The sequence below is a fragment of the Linepithema humile genome, chromosome 6 (assembly GCF_040581485.1).
Source record: "Linepithema humile isolate Giens D197 chromosome 6, Lhum_UNIL_v1.0, whole genome shotgun sequence".
In the NCBI taxonomy this organism is placed as follows: domain Eukaryota; kingdom Metazoa; phylum Arthropoda; class Insecta; order Hymenoptera; family Formicidae; genus Linepithema; species Linepithema humile.
In genome coordinates, this window is record NC_090133.1 from 4602072 (window position 1) to 4617385 (window position 15314).

The window sequence follows — 15314 nt, forward strand, 5'->3', positions numbered from 1 at the left end:
GCGCGTTTTCTTTGCAAAATACTAAATATATTAAATATAAAGATAATATACCGCATAGCTATAATTGACGCATAGCTACCAAGCAATACAGGCATACGATAACATAGGTATACAATATACCTATATCGTATAGGTTAGAATGGAAACTTCATTCCGTGCAAAATGCAAATCCAATTATTCGATTGAACAGTGCGACGGAAGTTCCAGTAATGAGACCACAGTCGTCGCCACGAATTACTTTGCCAACGATCTTAACCCATGCATGGAATATCATTATTTCACTATTAAAACGGAAACGCAGACAGTGCCGGTTAAACGAGACTGCGAAAACAGCTTCGCCGAATAAGTATTTTGAGGTATCAGAGCAGAATAACAAATGAATACGTTGTCCCTTGCAAAGCTTACAATTTTTTTTAGTGAAATTAGCGAAAAATATCTTTCGCTAATTTTACTAAAAAAATTTGTGGTCTCATTACTGGAACTTCCGTCGCACTGTTCAATCGAATAATTAGATTTGCATTTTGCACGGAGTGAAGTTTCCATTCTAACCTATACGATATAGGTATATTGTATACCTATGTTATCGTATGCCTGTATTGCTTGGTAGCTATGCGTCAATTATAGCTATGCGGTATATTATCTTTATATTTAATATATTTAGTATTTTGCAAAGAAAACGCGAGAATTGCAAGATTAATCATTTTTGTTTTTTTAGGCAGCAATGTACAGTGGTAATGTCAAGTCCGGATATTTGTGCAACTGTTTGTGCGACTTACGAGGAGGAAACTAAAAACACCGATACTGAAGATTCAGGTATGTAAAAGTTCTCATGAACAACAATTATAAGTTCAATCTTTTACAACAAATGTAATAATTAGTGACGTTTGTATATATTACGTATTTTAGGGTCTTTATACAGATGGTCTGAATCGTGTGTACTGTTACTGTTGGAAAATATAAGGAGTCTGAAAAAAAATTTTCTGATGGGAAACGTTAGCATAAAAAAATTTAGGATGAAATTGCCAAAGTTATGAGTAAGAAGGGGCATATAGTAACGGGACCACAATGTGCAGCTGAATTACGCAGTTTGGAAAAAACATATAAATCAATAAAAGATGACAATAATAAATCAGGAAACAATAGAAGAACATGGCAGTTTTTTATGGTATAAAAACAATTAAATAAAAGACAAATGAGTGTGTTTTCTTAACAATGTCTGCATTTTCTAATAGCCGTTGTATTCATCTTTATAGATCATAGACGACATATTTGCCAAAAAGACATGGTATATCCCAGTGGCAACCGCATCGTCTACGGGTCTATCCATCACACGTACCGAAGGAAGCAATGCAGATTCAAAGCAATCCAATAAACATTAGGATATTCTATGTACGTCCTATGTATATACATATACAGTGAGTGGCAAAAGTTACGGAACGATCAATTATCTCAGAAAATATTGATTTATTGGAAAAATGTTTCAAACAAAAAGAGTAGGGTTTAAAGAAATCCATTAGCTGATGATATTTATTTGACCTTGGGATGATCTTGAAAAGCGTGGTCAAGATCAACATAAAAATCTTAAACAAAGACCCCCATTTTTTATTACATATTCTTATAGCCGAAGTCGAGACGTTTTCAAAACACTTTAGTAAAATATTTTTTTATTATATATATAAGCACTTTTCCAGTTATAAGATTTGAAAGTTACAGTATTTTGACATAAAATACAAAATATATTCTTGTAAAACATTCAGTTTTTGGTAATCTTATCTTAATACTTTTATGCACAGAATAATGAGACGAATCAATTTGTATAAAGAAAATACATAGTTGCTTTTAAGAAAAAAATATGTAATTTGCAACATGCAGCTGCATACTTTTTTTTTAAAACAACTATGTGTTTTCTTTACACGAATTGATTCGTCTCATTATTCTGTGCATAAAAGTATTAAGATAAGATTACCAAAAACTGAATGTTTTACAAGATATTTTGTATTTTATGTCAAAATACTGTAACTTTCAAATCTTATAACTGGAAAAGTGCTTAATAGAAAAATATTTTACTAAAGTGTTTTGAAAACGTCTCGACTTCAGCTACAAAAATATGTAATCAAAAATGGAGGTTTCCATTTAAGATTTTTATGTTGATCTTGACCGGGCTTTTCAAGGTCATTCCAAGGTCAAATAAATATCATCAGCTAATGGATTTCTTTAAACTCTACTCTTTTTGTTTGAAACATTTTTCCAATAAATCAATATTTTCTGAGATAATTGATCGTTCAGGAACTTTTGCCGCTCACTGTATATAGGCAGCGATCTCGTCCGAATATGCATTGTATGTATATCCATATAATATCCTATGTATATCCATAAATGTATCTACCTTAGCGTATATCGTATATATATATACGTTTGATGTATATACATGGAATGTACACGAGGTATATTCTATGTATATACAGGCAGCGATCTCGTTCGTTTATACATTGTATATATATCCATATGATATCCTATGTATATGCATAAATGTATCTATCTCAGCGTATATCGTATGTATGTACGTTACATGTATATACATGGAATGTACACGAGGTATATTTTATCTATCAAAAAATTACCTTTTTAAAAAAAAGGTAAAAAAAAGGCGCCAAGTACACGTTCTTGTCACAACCAAAACAAGTTTGCAACCAAAACAAGTTGCTTTATAATACTTCCGATCACTGTTATAAAGCAAGAATAAATCGCTATAATTCTGCTTATTCAACTTGATAATTAAACGTATCTTTTTTTTTCAATTTTAGGAAGCGTAATAAATATTTGTGTAATGTAATTAAATAAAACATGGGTTTTTTATATATATTTTTTTAATGTATATATATTATAATAAATGTTATAATTATTATCACATGCTTTATGTATCTGTGTGAATATATATTCAATCTCGAAATATATTTAAATAATTACACGAATCTCCAAATATGTGTTACTTCCGCATGCAAATTTATGTGCCAAAAGCTCATTTATAACGCAAACAATAACATTAAATTTGTAAAAGATTCGAGAAATTTTGAAATAAACGAAATAACATTAAAATGATATAATGATACAATTTCCTACTTGTAATACCTTAGCTATAACATTAATTTCATAGTTAAGAAATTTTTAAATAATAATAACATTAAAATGATAAAATGATAAAATCTGCTACATGCTAGAATTATTTTAGAGATGACATTAAATTCGTAATCGAGAAATTTTTAAATAAGCTTAAAATAATGAAATAATACAATCTAGTACATACTTATAATACTTTAAGACAACATTAATCATGATCGAGGAATTCTCATCAGCATAAGCATAACATTAAAATAATAAAAGAAATGATACAGTATCTTACACATAATGATTCAGAATATTGTTACATTATTTGAGTGATTCAAATATAGACGGAACATTTGCACAGATAATATACATAATTGAAACATAAATTGTTGAAATATTTAACATATGTCCGGCGATATTCGTACTGTTCCCTTCTCTTCGTATTTAAAAATTTTTGTATGTTTCCTTCTACATGTTCACGAATATTAAAAAAATTTAATGTAACAATATTTATTTTTGCAAGACATACATTTGTTCGAATATTCGGTAATTTTGTCAAAGCCCTTAAGTGTGTGTGTGTGCGTGTGCGCGCGCGCGCGCGCGTGTGTGTGTGTGCGCGTGCGTGTGCGTGCGTGCGTGCGTGTGTGTGTGTGCGTGTGTGTGTGTGCGTGCGCGCGTGCGTGCGCGCGCGCGCGCGCGTGTGTGTGTGTGTGTGTGTGTGTGTGTGTGTGTGTGTGTGTGTGATGATTTTTAATAACATGGATAATAACATGGATAGTATGTTTGTTTCTTACGCATTTACCAATATATTCAAACTTTTACTTTTTACATGATTCTTTAAAATTATTTCATAGTCATATAAAATGTAGACGTGCAAACTCTTCAAAAAGTATCTACACAAGCATTGTAGAAAGGAACTAAAGGAATATATATTTCGTACGTGGATTTGAAGAAATACTGTCTTCTTATGTACAAGAATATATCTATGCCCTACTGCGACATATATAATCCTCCAGTTCTTTCTTAACACAGTCGTTAGTGATTTGTTAAGGGTTCTGACGTCTACTTTTTTTACGATAATATTATACAAAAAATGATATTTTTATGTTAAATTGCAAAACATAATCAGTAGTTTTTTTCTTCAAATATTGAGTGACGTAGACAGATCTGTTTTAAGCTGCAGAATGCGACTCGATAAAATTTACATAAATATTTCGGACAAGTACTAATTAAGTGAGTTTTGTTATATATGTGCTGAGTACATCACTCGAAGAATCGTCACTAGAGAAAAAATTTGTTACATTTATGAAATCGGTTTAGTTTTTATAAATGTAGTAACACAGTATTTGATTTTAAAGCATAATTTGAAGAATATTACATTTTAAAGTAATTTCTATAATTATGTATATAATTTTATAAATTTAAACAATTTGATTTAAACAATTATGTTATAAATTTATAAATATATATGTATTTAAATTTACAAATCTTATACATTTATAAACACAAAACCGATATGCGATAAATAAGTCAAATTATACACAAACTGTCTTCATGTATTTCCAATCACTTAGGTCAAAGTCAAGACTGTCGTTATCGCTGGTCATGAGATGCCACTTAAAAACATCGGTACTATTGTTTCCATTGTCAAATGTAGAGAAATCTATATAAACATCTGTAATATATAAAAAACATATATTAATTATTTGATTTTTGTTGTTTTTATCATATTTTGATTGAGTACACCGTTGAAAGAATAAAATGTTATGACAAATATTACTAAGCAATAATAATTAATAAAATATGATTAAAACTTACGATCGTTTTTCTTTTAGCTTGCGTAGCTTGTGGACGGTCCAGCTTGATCGTGTGCTGTTCCTTGGTCCAAATCTTTTTGTAGTATTTTGTCAGCTGAATGTTTATTTTTGATATGTTTTCTTAAATTCTGCATGTGAAAATGTATGCTTATATTTTCTGCACAAATTATACATTTAACAATTTCTGTTTCTTGTCTTGCGTATTTGAACACCCAATTGTTAAATTTAAAAAGTTTCAGTTTTTCTGGAGAATGATTTATTATATGGTTATTCATTTGTTTCGTCTGATTTGACACAGACTGGGTACATAAAACGCATTCCATTTCTTTATTTGTTGGGCTTATTAATCGAAAATATTTTAAATTTTTATTGAAAGGCGCCGGTTTTTTTAAATCTTCAATTTTGCAAATCCATTTATGCTCTTTTATATGTTGTTTAAGCGAGTGAGCCGTTATACATGTAAGGTATTTACTGCAAAATCGACACTTAGTTTTAAAATTTACAGGCTTATTATAATAAATATTCAAAAAGTGAAATTTTTTTATTTGGTGTTCCCAGGATTGTTTGTATGATGGTTTAACTCTTTGCCATTTTTTTTGGTGAGTATTTTCGACATGCTTCTTTAAATTCTGAATTTCTATATACAGATTAAAATTTTTTGATTGAGTGCAAAGTCTGCACTTAGCCGTAGAATCTTCTACTTGTTTCAAATATTTCCAGCTCCAATCTTCAAATTTATGTCGCCCTAGACTTTTTTCTTCTTTTGAATGTTTTTTTATGTGCTCTGATGTGCTTTCATTTAAATTATTTAGGGTCATATCACATAAAATACACTCTTCTTCTTTTTTTTTGGTTAGTCTATAATATCTCCAATTTATGTTTGTCTTCTGATTCTCTTCGTACTCATAAAATTCGAGATGCTTTCGGAGTACATGGTTCGTAAATTTATTATTTTTAATAAACCGCACATATTTATAAATTGTTTTGCAAGATGGTACCCGACACTGTACTCTAAAGTTTTTTTTTATTATATAGTGCTTCACTACCGTTTTGTTTGATCGAACTACTTTGTCGCAAGACATTGTGATCTGTTCTGTATGACAGAACGTATTTAACTGAACGCGATGCGAGGAATATTTCGTTGAAAAGTGCTTGATAGAAGCGATCGAGGAAAGAGACGTACAGTTTTTCTGTTTGTATGTAAATACTAACAACATTCAAACCTACCTAACAATTTTCAAGACAAGCGGTAGGATGCGAAATATGTATAGTAAACGATTTCGGGGGAGCAAGAGCGCTCTCGCGCGCGATAGAGTGTGAGAAGGCGTTAGGGGGGAGGAAGGGAGAGAGAGCGAGAACGATGATATGGTGGAGAGAGAAAGAGGGGCAGAGAGAAGCATTACAGTGCGTTCATTACGCAGATAAATAATGTTTTGAGAAATAATGAACAAGACAATAATGAAGATTATAGTTAATATAATTAATATTATGATCTATATTATTGACTACATAGATAAAATAGGAGCATTTTTCTAATTTATTGATATATAAAATATATAAGATATAATATTGCAATTGGTACATTCATTGCAGAAATATAAATACTTGCATACCTGTTCTTTTATCTCACTTATATTGTACAATTTAAAACAATACACTTTTACACAATAAAATAAAAATTTTATAATCCATACGTAGAAAAACGATCAGTGTTTCACCTCGATAGCTTGATATTTATACGTTTAGCGTCTCGAGCGATATAATTTGTTTAATCAACATTCTAATAACGTATAGAACTCTTCGTAGAAATGAAAAGTGATTACAGACTGACACGAAATGTCATTTAAAATCGATAGAACTATTGACATACGACCAGCGTCTTACCTCTATACTAAAAAATATGCGTTTTTCAAGGAAATAATTATTTAAAACAAATTCTAATTGTTTCTATCATCAGAACTCTTTGGAAAGGCATTGTGCATGCCCAGAACTATACGAATACTGATTTATAATAATTGTAAAGATTTCAAACACTCGTTACGAAGAGAAATAAAATAAAGATCACAACAGATTTACGCCGCAAGGCCACCGCATATCATTTAAAGATTTCGAACGTTTTACATAAATATTAATAAACTTTAGTTAATTTTCGGAGTTATAAATTAAAACTCAAGTAAGATTTTTTTAATTTACAACTTCGAAAATTAACTGAAGTCTATTGATACATATGTAAAACGTTCGAAATCTTCACATATATGTTTATTCATTGCAAAAATTATTAGTTGTTCCGCATGTTTTGCAGATAAACATGCACGTGTGTCGGTTATAATATTTTCTGCGCAACTAAACACACGTTCAGATGGAACGCTGGTTCCTGGTAGTATCAAATATTTTTCCGCAATACATAAATTTGGAAAATCTTTTGAATGATTGTTTCATCAGAGTAGTGGATTCTTTTCTGAATCTGTTATTGGAGATTTGATATAATATTTTAATTTTGTATCCATCAACTTCTCGAATGTCTTAGTTTGTTTAGCCTGTTCTGGTTGTAAAATAGCCGTTAATCCTTCGAAACAATTATTTTCTTTATTTAATACATTAGACGAACACGTTGAAGGATGTTTTTCTAATCTTCGCGGTTGGATAATTTTCAATTTGATTTTATTAACAGCATTAATTGTTTCTTCAGGTAAATAATTTGATTTAAATCGCGGATTTAAAAAAGGTGCCGTTTGAATAACATTTTTTATTTCTGGCTTGTCATACTTTTCTTTCAGGCATTGACAAATAATTTGTTTTATTTTATTTGATAATGCATGATCAATATCATAGTATCTGTTGTCATTATTTTCTGATTCGTCCGTCACGTTATCACTAATACTTAATTTGCCGGTTATAGTTAAATGTATGGGATAAATTGCTGATGATGTTACATAATATTCGTCCCACATATGTTGGCAGATTTGTTCTAATGATTCTATTATAATTACTAATGTGTTTTACACTTTTAATTCCTCCACGGTTAAGCAATAATTATTGTATTTATTTTTTCGCGTTTCTGAAAATAATGATTAATGTAACATGTTGCTCTATTATTAATAAATGTTTTTCAGTAAACCTGTAATGCTTCATTAATAAATACATCTTTATTTGCTATGCATTTTAATGCAAAATTTACGACAAATCCAAAAAGGTTATACTTTACTCTATATTCTAATTTTCCTTTTAGCGATCTCATTATTGCATCTAATTCAATACATGTAACATTGTTACTTTTATTTGACAGCAATGATTTTGTCAATAGATTTACATAATTGTACAAAATATAAATATATTTTGAATATGAAATAGATTTCAGATTACGCTTTATTTCATGTTGTTCTCGACTGACAAAATCCTTAACTACTTTATGACAATCCTCTTTGTCTAATTGTTTAAAATAACTAACTGTAATGATGGTTAAAGAGGACATCACTGAAACATCCTGTATATTAAGTATAAAATTAATAACGCGCACACTTAGAGTGCTAATTGCGCCTTCCATTATAAGCTGCTAATTTGTGGTACATTGTGACAGAGAAATTCTAATAGTCCAAGGCGCATATCAACATCACTCCCCTTTTTATCCAATGAGACTGTGACTTGTCAGTAGGAATTTCCATTGCTAGAACGAAGTTCGTGGAATGTCCCGTTGTGCTCAGCGTTCCAGTGCGCTCAATAGTTTTATATAAAGGACATATGTAAATTCCATAAGGTAGAATTGCGTGGTCAACTTCCGGTAATAGGAAAATCGGTGGCATCTCTAAAATAAACAACATTACCTGTCGTATAAATGTAAATAAAATGCAGAACAACTGCACAAAATTGTAATTTGCTTAATGAGCTTTAAAGTGAAGTTTTTAAAGCATATTTTAGAAAATTTATACTTTAAAATTTAATCTAAAATTAGATTAAATTTATTAACAATAATATAATTAGAAACTTATTAATACTTAACGGGTAAATAATTGTTTTGGAAAAGATTCCGCGAGATATTTTCCGTCCCACCGACAGCCCTCCAGAAAAAGATCATAAATGACACAACCATTCGATGGTCTCTGCATTGGTTTAGAAGATAAAACCTATAATATAAAGCACATTTTACATGACATTCACATAGAATTATTCTTGTCATTTATCAATTTTTAAACGTAAAATAATTTAAAATTGCTGCAAATCAGCATACAATGATTTAATAATAATCTAATTAATAATTATTGATTCCACACATTTGCAGATATTTTTGATCAAAGTTATAAAATAGAATTTGCATATAAAGTTTTATTTAATTAATATATTTGATTATTATTCATGTTTAATAAAACTCAAATAGCTGAAAATGTTTTGAAAATTCATTAGTCTCCTTTAATTTAACTTCCTATAATTATCGTATGTTGCAGGTCAATCACATTGGACTATTAATCGATTAATTAAAGGTATAATTGACAGTATACCTTGTAGCTAAAATCGATTGTGTCAATGGATACTATATGTTTGCGTGCAAAGTTTTGCAACGTGCCAGTTAGGAGGGCTTGAGGAAAGTAAAAACTGGGCATCCAAAATGCTGATGGTATACCGTGATCTCGCCAATCACTTATAAATTTAATTTTTTTCTTCAAATCGTGGAACCATGCGGCTAATTAAAATAATTAAAAAATTTTAATTGTAATTGACTTTAAATAAAATCTATAAAATCACTAAAAAAATAAGTATATTGTTAAAAATTTGTGATTTAGATTTTTTTATACATACCCAAAGATTTTAAAGAAGGATAACTCTTGCTTTGCCAATTTGCGGGTATTTTATTGTTAAAAAGACTAATAACTATCCTTTCGAGTTGCTCCGACATGACAATCAAACCTTTTAAAGCTTTCAAAAGATCCTGTAACGTTGATTGCACGATTTCGAGTAAGCCGTTGTATCGACGAGCTTCTTCCAACAGAACAGTATTAAGAGATTCCTCGTACAATAATGGGTATCTGAAATTCAATTTGCATTTTACTTAAAGAACCAATTTATTTTTATCATTTAAATTTAGATTTTATGCGTCTTTGCTATGCTTGTCTTAAAGCGATCTAAAAATTTTTATTTCTTTATTATATTGCGTAAAAAAAAATACAACTTTGAATTATAAATTAAAATCTATAACTTCTTTTTACTATGTAAATAACTTGACTATGTGAATAATTTAAAAATATATCTAATAATATATCTAATTAAAACATGTCTTTTATTACAAGTATACAGAATAAAAATAATTAAAAGATATAAAATAAAAAATAAATGTTTTTTCCTAAGAAAAGATATTTTAGCATACGTCAAAATAAAGCTGCAAAACTCCTTTAAATTATGATTACAAAATGATATTAAAAGTATACTAAAATTTAAAATTTAAAATATCAGAACTTCAATGAAAAGATATATCGTACAATAGTACCTCATTTGCATTGCAATTAAGTCAAAGGGTTCAGGAATTGTGGCTAACATATTGTTAGTTATTTCACTTGTCACTTCTTCCACATTTGCGGTTGCAACACCAAGGTCTTTAGATTGTATATTTGATAGAGTTGCAAGGCAAATGTATGCTTCCGCTTGCGCGCAATTTATATCAGCATTTGAATGCAGGCCAAATAATGATGGATCATCGTTTAAAGGCAAATCCTTTATATACTCCACATAATCGTCAAATGACGCTGTAGTCGGCAACTTCATATATGAAAATGCAACGTGACATAAAGACGTGAGATAAAGCATGATGAATTCTTTTGTAAAATACTTTTATTGTGATTTTTTAAATATTAAAAATTTTTTAGTATAACTATATTATCATTATTATTATTAAATACTTATTACTATTAAATTAAATACTATTAAATACTTTTTATATTGTAATTTTCTTATATTTTTATTTTTTAATAGTTTTTGTTATTGTTTAATCATTATATCTTTTAATAATATTATAAGGTAGGTAAAATAACAAGTTTTCCAAATTCAAATATTTTTCCTAAATTTGTTTCACATGACAAAATAAAATTGGATGATCTTTATAGTACAATGTGATGTTTTTATTTTTTCAGACTTAATAAATAATGCATCTTTATTTTTTTGAAAATATCGTACTTTAAACTTTTGGTCTTTAATTTATCTTACAAACATTTCTAGGAAATGCCTGTTGTTTTATTTGAATTTATATACCTGATAATAAATGCCCTTACTTTAAACTTTTGGTCTTTAATTTATCTTACAAACATTTTTAAAAAATGCTTGTTGTTTTATTTGAATTTATATACCTGATAATAAATGCCCTGTTGATCAAATTGGTAGTCTGGAAGGGCAACATCAGGATTATAATAATCCTCGAGAAGTGTCAAGACACATCGACGATCCCAATCATCTGTTATTCGTCCACCATAGTTAATGTGTCCAGTAGTATATGTGAGAATCTATACTTATGCCCAAAAATATAATGTTATTTGCAAATCAATAATTTTATTTTATAATGCATAATTTGTAGTTTCAAAAATCAAAACGTTGAATTTTTAACAAACTTATATAACAATATTTAAAAAATAATTATGATATAAAAAACGACGAATTCTACTCAAAGTAAAATATTGCAAGATGTAGAATCGCGTATTTAATGTAGAAACTTCATATTTAAAGGCAGGAATATAAAAATATAAATTTTTATTGCACTTTTAATTTCATAGAGAGTTCAAGAAGAAATGTGATTGAAACATGAATGCTTTGATCTTTTTCGTCTGTCATCGGTATTTTACCTTATACGGTGAAGTATCGTATTCCATGAGAAATATGTATAGTTGCAAAACGCATATAGCTAAATCCTCGTTTGTAAACTCGTAGGATATGTTGAAGCCGAGAGAACCAAATTTCCGTCTCTCGAGCAGAATTGAGTGGAACATGCAAAGTGAGAATACAAGCCACTTGAATGACGGAGCTTTCGGGTGGTCGGATTTCAAAAGCTCTTGTATTTCTATCACTTGTGTCAGGTATGCATGAAGCATGTTGGCCTGCGTTAAAATGTAAAAAGAAATAAAAAGTACGAGATAAACTATCCCAAGTAAAAGTCATAATATAAACAAAGTTTTATCCATTTTTCCTGTTTAATTATGCTACATTGTATTTTATAGTAGAAATGTTTCTCTTCTTCTATGTTTTAATGATAAAAACATTAATGTTACACAATTATTTGTAAAAAGTATTGTATTTTCCGTATATGTGTAGAAATGAAAGTTGTTTTAATGGAACGTAAAACCAAAATAATTTTATTTTAAAAATTTATACCGGTTTCCCATTAAAATGAATTGATGTAAATGATACCTTTATACCTCGCGGTGTCTGTATTATCATTTTGCTGCTATTGTGAAGAATACTAAGGGGAAAATTGGACGACGGCTCGGATGTCATCCACAATCGAAAATCTTGATGAACATTTTCCGATGACAACGTTTCGATGAAGGATTCGAGTTCCAGCATCCAGCTTGGTGTCAAGTGGCAATTCTGCAATAAAAAAAAGTTATCATATATAAATATCATTTTCAAATATCATATTTATTTTATTTTATCGAATATATAAATCTCATCTCCTTTTTTCGCTACGATTACGAATATGTCTACACAGAATAAATCATTTTCAGAATTTTCTTTTTTCTCATCATACATAATTAAAATATATTCTTATTATATTTGTCATACTCTGATCATAAGAAAAGAGAAGAACAATATATGTAGAAAAATAGGACATTGTCAGAGAAAAATATCAAAGTAGTATGGATTAATTTATGTAAAAACGAGAACGAGATAATGAATGAAAGAATTTCTAACTTGAAAGAAAACCCAGTTGCCAACTTCCGCCGCTTGTTTTAACATGGCTTGCGCTTTGAGTTCTTGATTCTGCCCGAGAGATATTGAATGTAATTTTGTCCCCATTTCTAATTTGTCGGCGAATTTATGTAATTTCTTCAGCGGGTCAGTGCCGGGCGATAAAATAAAGACAATCGGCTTGGTGTTAGATGATGCCATATAAATTGCTGACAAATTCGCAACTTGCGGTTCAATAAACTGCCGACCTAGATACTTCGCTAGATAGATTTGCATAGTATTAATGACTTTGTCGGGCCGTAGGCACTTGAGCACCAACAATTTTTCAAAGTCGTCCAGCTTTGTGGCCCATGGTTCGGGAAATGGCACTCTGAATAATCAAAGTTTTATTTTTAATATGAAACTTTGATTTTGATTTTTTTAACTTATTAATATGAAACTTTGATTTTGATTTTTTTAACTTTGATATTTTTAATGGAAAGTGATATACAGAGTTTTATTTTTGATATGACAATATCTAAACAATACTATCTTTTAAAAATGTCCAACAAAAATATATCCTTGTAAGTAAAAATAAAACTTACTAAAAATTAATAATTAATTAAAATATAATTGAATATAAAATTAACTTATGTCACGTTTATCATATTTTCTAATAAAACTTGTATAATCACTTTCTGCGAATTAATTAATGTCGTAATCATTATTTATGCCATATCAAGGAAAATAATCCACTTACAAATGTGCTTCCTGAGTATCAAATATATTTTTAAACTGGATTAACGATTGTTGGAAAAATATAATAAATTTGTTAAATTTTGGAAGCCTTTCCAAAGCTTGAATTTCCTTCCAGCACTGCGAAGTAATCCATTTAGGCGCGGGATTTGGCAATTCCTAAGAGAAAAGAAATTTTGATATATATGTCGATAATGTACGAGAAATGATAAACATTTTTATATTTCTTTTCTATGTGAAAGCTCAATACTTCTGCAAAAATTAAAATGACGAATTAAAAAAAATCAGTAAAAATTCATTTTTTTGAATTATAAATTTCCAGTTCTTAAAACAGAAAGGGTTTTGTCATTTGTAGTCTTTTTGCTTCTATTTACTGGATATTTACTAAATATCCACTTTAATTGTCAAAAGTCAATAAAAAAAATTAAATCTAATTCAAAAATTCTATATTTCAAAAATGGAGATATGTTAAAATAAACACATTTCTATTTTGCATTCAATATTTGTTCCATGGTTAAATAATGCTATAATATGTTGAGAGAATAGAATAATATTATAAAATATCTATAATTTTAGAATTAATTCTTAATTTCAAAAATAATTTTAACGATAATTTTAGTATGATATGTCACTGTAGTCGGAGAATATTAATATATTGAGTTAGATAAATGCAAAATTACGGGAATTATTAATGCTTTTGTTAGACAGAAACTATTTAGTGCTCCAGGTGTGATCAAATATATTATTTACATATATATTATTATTGCATTATTATATAGCATTTTCTACAGAAAATAATATAATTATTAATTTATTTAATAAAATTTTCTAATTTTTTTATTTGGTAAAGTGCAAATATATAATAATAATAATACAAAATGATTAATATGCATAGCTATAAGTTTTACTTGAATCGGTGCGATTGTTGTAAGAAAATGTTGCCATTCTTTCGAATCGATAGTGCCGTCATCCAAGAGAATACGCGCGCAGAGAAGAAACCCGAAGTGCAGCTTATGTTTCACAAATAAACCGTGACATACGTTCGAGAACAGCTCAAACGTCAAATTTTTGTTGATATTTACGATCCGCTTATCGATATCTTCTGCGAGATTAAATATTGAATTAATGATTGTATGTATTATATAAAGATATATCTGTGTATAAATTTTAAAAATTTATTTAAATTTTAAAAATAATATTAATTATTAATTTAGTGTACCAATCAAGTTTTTAACTTTAAGTTTTAAACTTTAAAAATATTATACATGAATGATTTATTTGCCAATCATAATAAGCTTTGTGTGATGATTCTGCTATAGTAAGTGAAACGCAGAAAGATTCGTCAAATTTATATAAATTTTTTAGATATCTTTATATCATAAAAGTTAAAATCAATGAGATATTAAATATGAGACAAATATGATGTTAGAATAAAAGACATTAGAATACAACTACAATACGATATTGGAGGGAAAAAATACTTACTGTTTGTTTCGGCATTTAGTATGCTATTATTAACATTAACGACAAACCACTCTAAGGAATACTGGTACATAATATTGATACACTGGAGATCGGCAATACAAAAAAACAGTATTTGTGCTCGATTTGCAATCGGCATGTATAATGATCTCGTTAAATCGATATCTGCTTGCGCAAATTCGGCGGCCTCTATCTTTGTCTGTATTAAAAAATCACGGAATAATTGAGTGATGTGTTTGATAAACTGCACGATAAAAAGAAGAGAAGTCATTATTGCATTTTTAATATTAAATA

General features: G+C 28.8%; 1 protein-coding gene and 1 long non-coding RNA gene across 2 annotated transcripts in view; one reads left to right on the plus strand and one right to left on the minus strand.

Annotated features, from left to right (window-relative positions):
- The first annotated feature begins 48 nt into the window (after positions 1-48).
- Positions 49-2908, plus strand: LOC105676954 (uncharacterized). Its single transcript, XR_001101475.2, has 4 exons — positions 49-631; positions 716-813; positions 907-1165; positions 1254-2908. It is a non-coding gene; the product is annotated as an uncharacterized lncRNA (long non-coding RNA).
- A 979-nt stretch (positions 2909-3887) lies between these two features.
- The window catches only part of LOC105676984 (dynein axonemal heavy chain 1-like), a 106699-nt gene continuing 95272 nt past the window's right edge, over positions 3888-15314 (minus strand). Inside the window, exons 49-61 of the mRNA XM_067356925.1 lie at positions 15024-15219; positions 14447-14640; positions 13543-13697; positions 12807-13173; positions 12303-12482; positions 11741-11992; positions 11252-11404; positions 10399-10667; positions 9714-9940; positions 9416-9597; positions 8920-9043; positions 4924-8724; positions 3888-4780 (exon numbers count right to left, since the gene is read on the minus strand). Of these exons, the coding sequence (XP_067213026.1) occupies positions 8507-8724; positions 8920-9043; positions 9416-9597; positions 9714-9940; positions 10399-10667; positions 11252-11404; positions 11741-11992; positions 12303-12482; positions 12807-13173; positions 13543-13697; positions 14447-14640; positions 15024-15219 (2517 nt within the window). The 3' untranslated portion in view covers positions 3888-4780; positions 4924-8506. The remainder of the gene's footprint in view (positions 4781-4923; positions 8725-8919; positions 9044-9415; positions 9598-9713; positions 9941-10398; positions 10668-11251; positions 11405-11740; positions 11993-12302; positions 12483-12806; positions 13174-13542; positions 13698-14446; positions 14641-15023; positions 15220-15314) is intronic.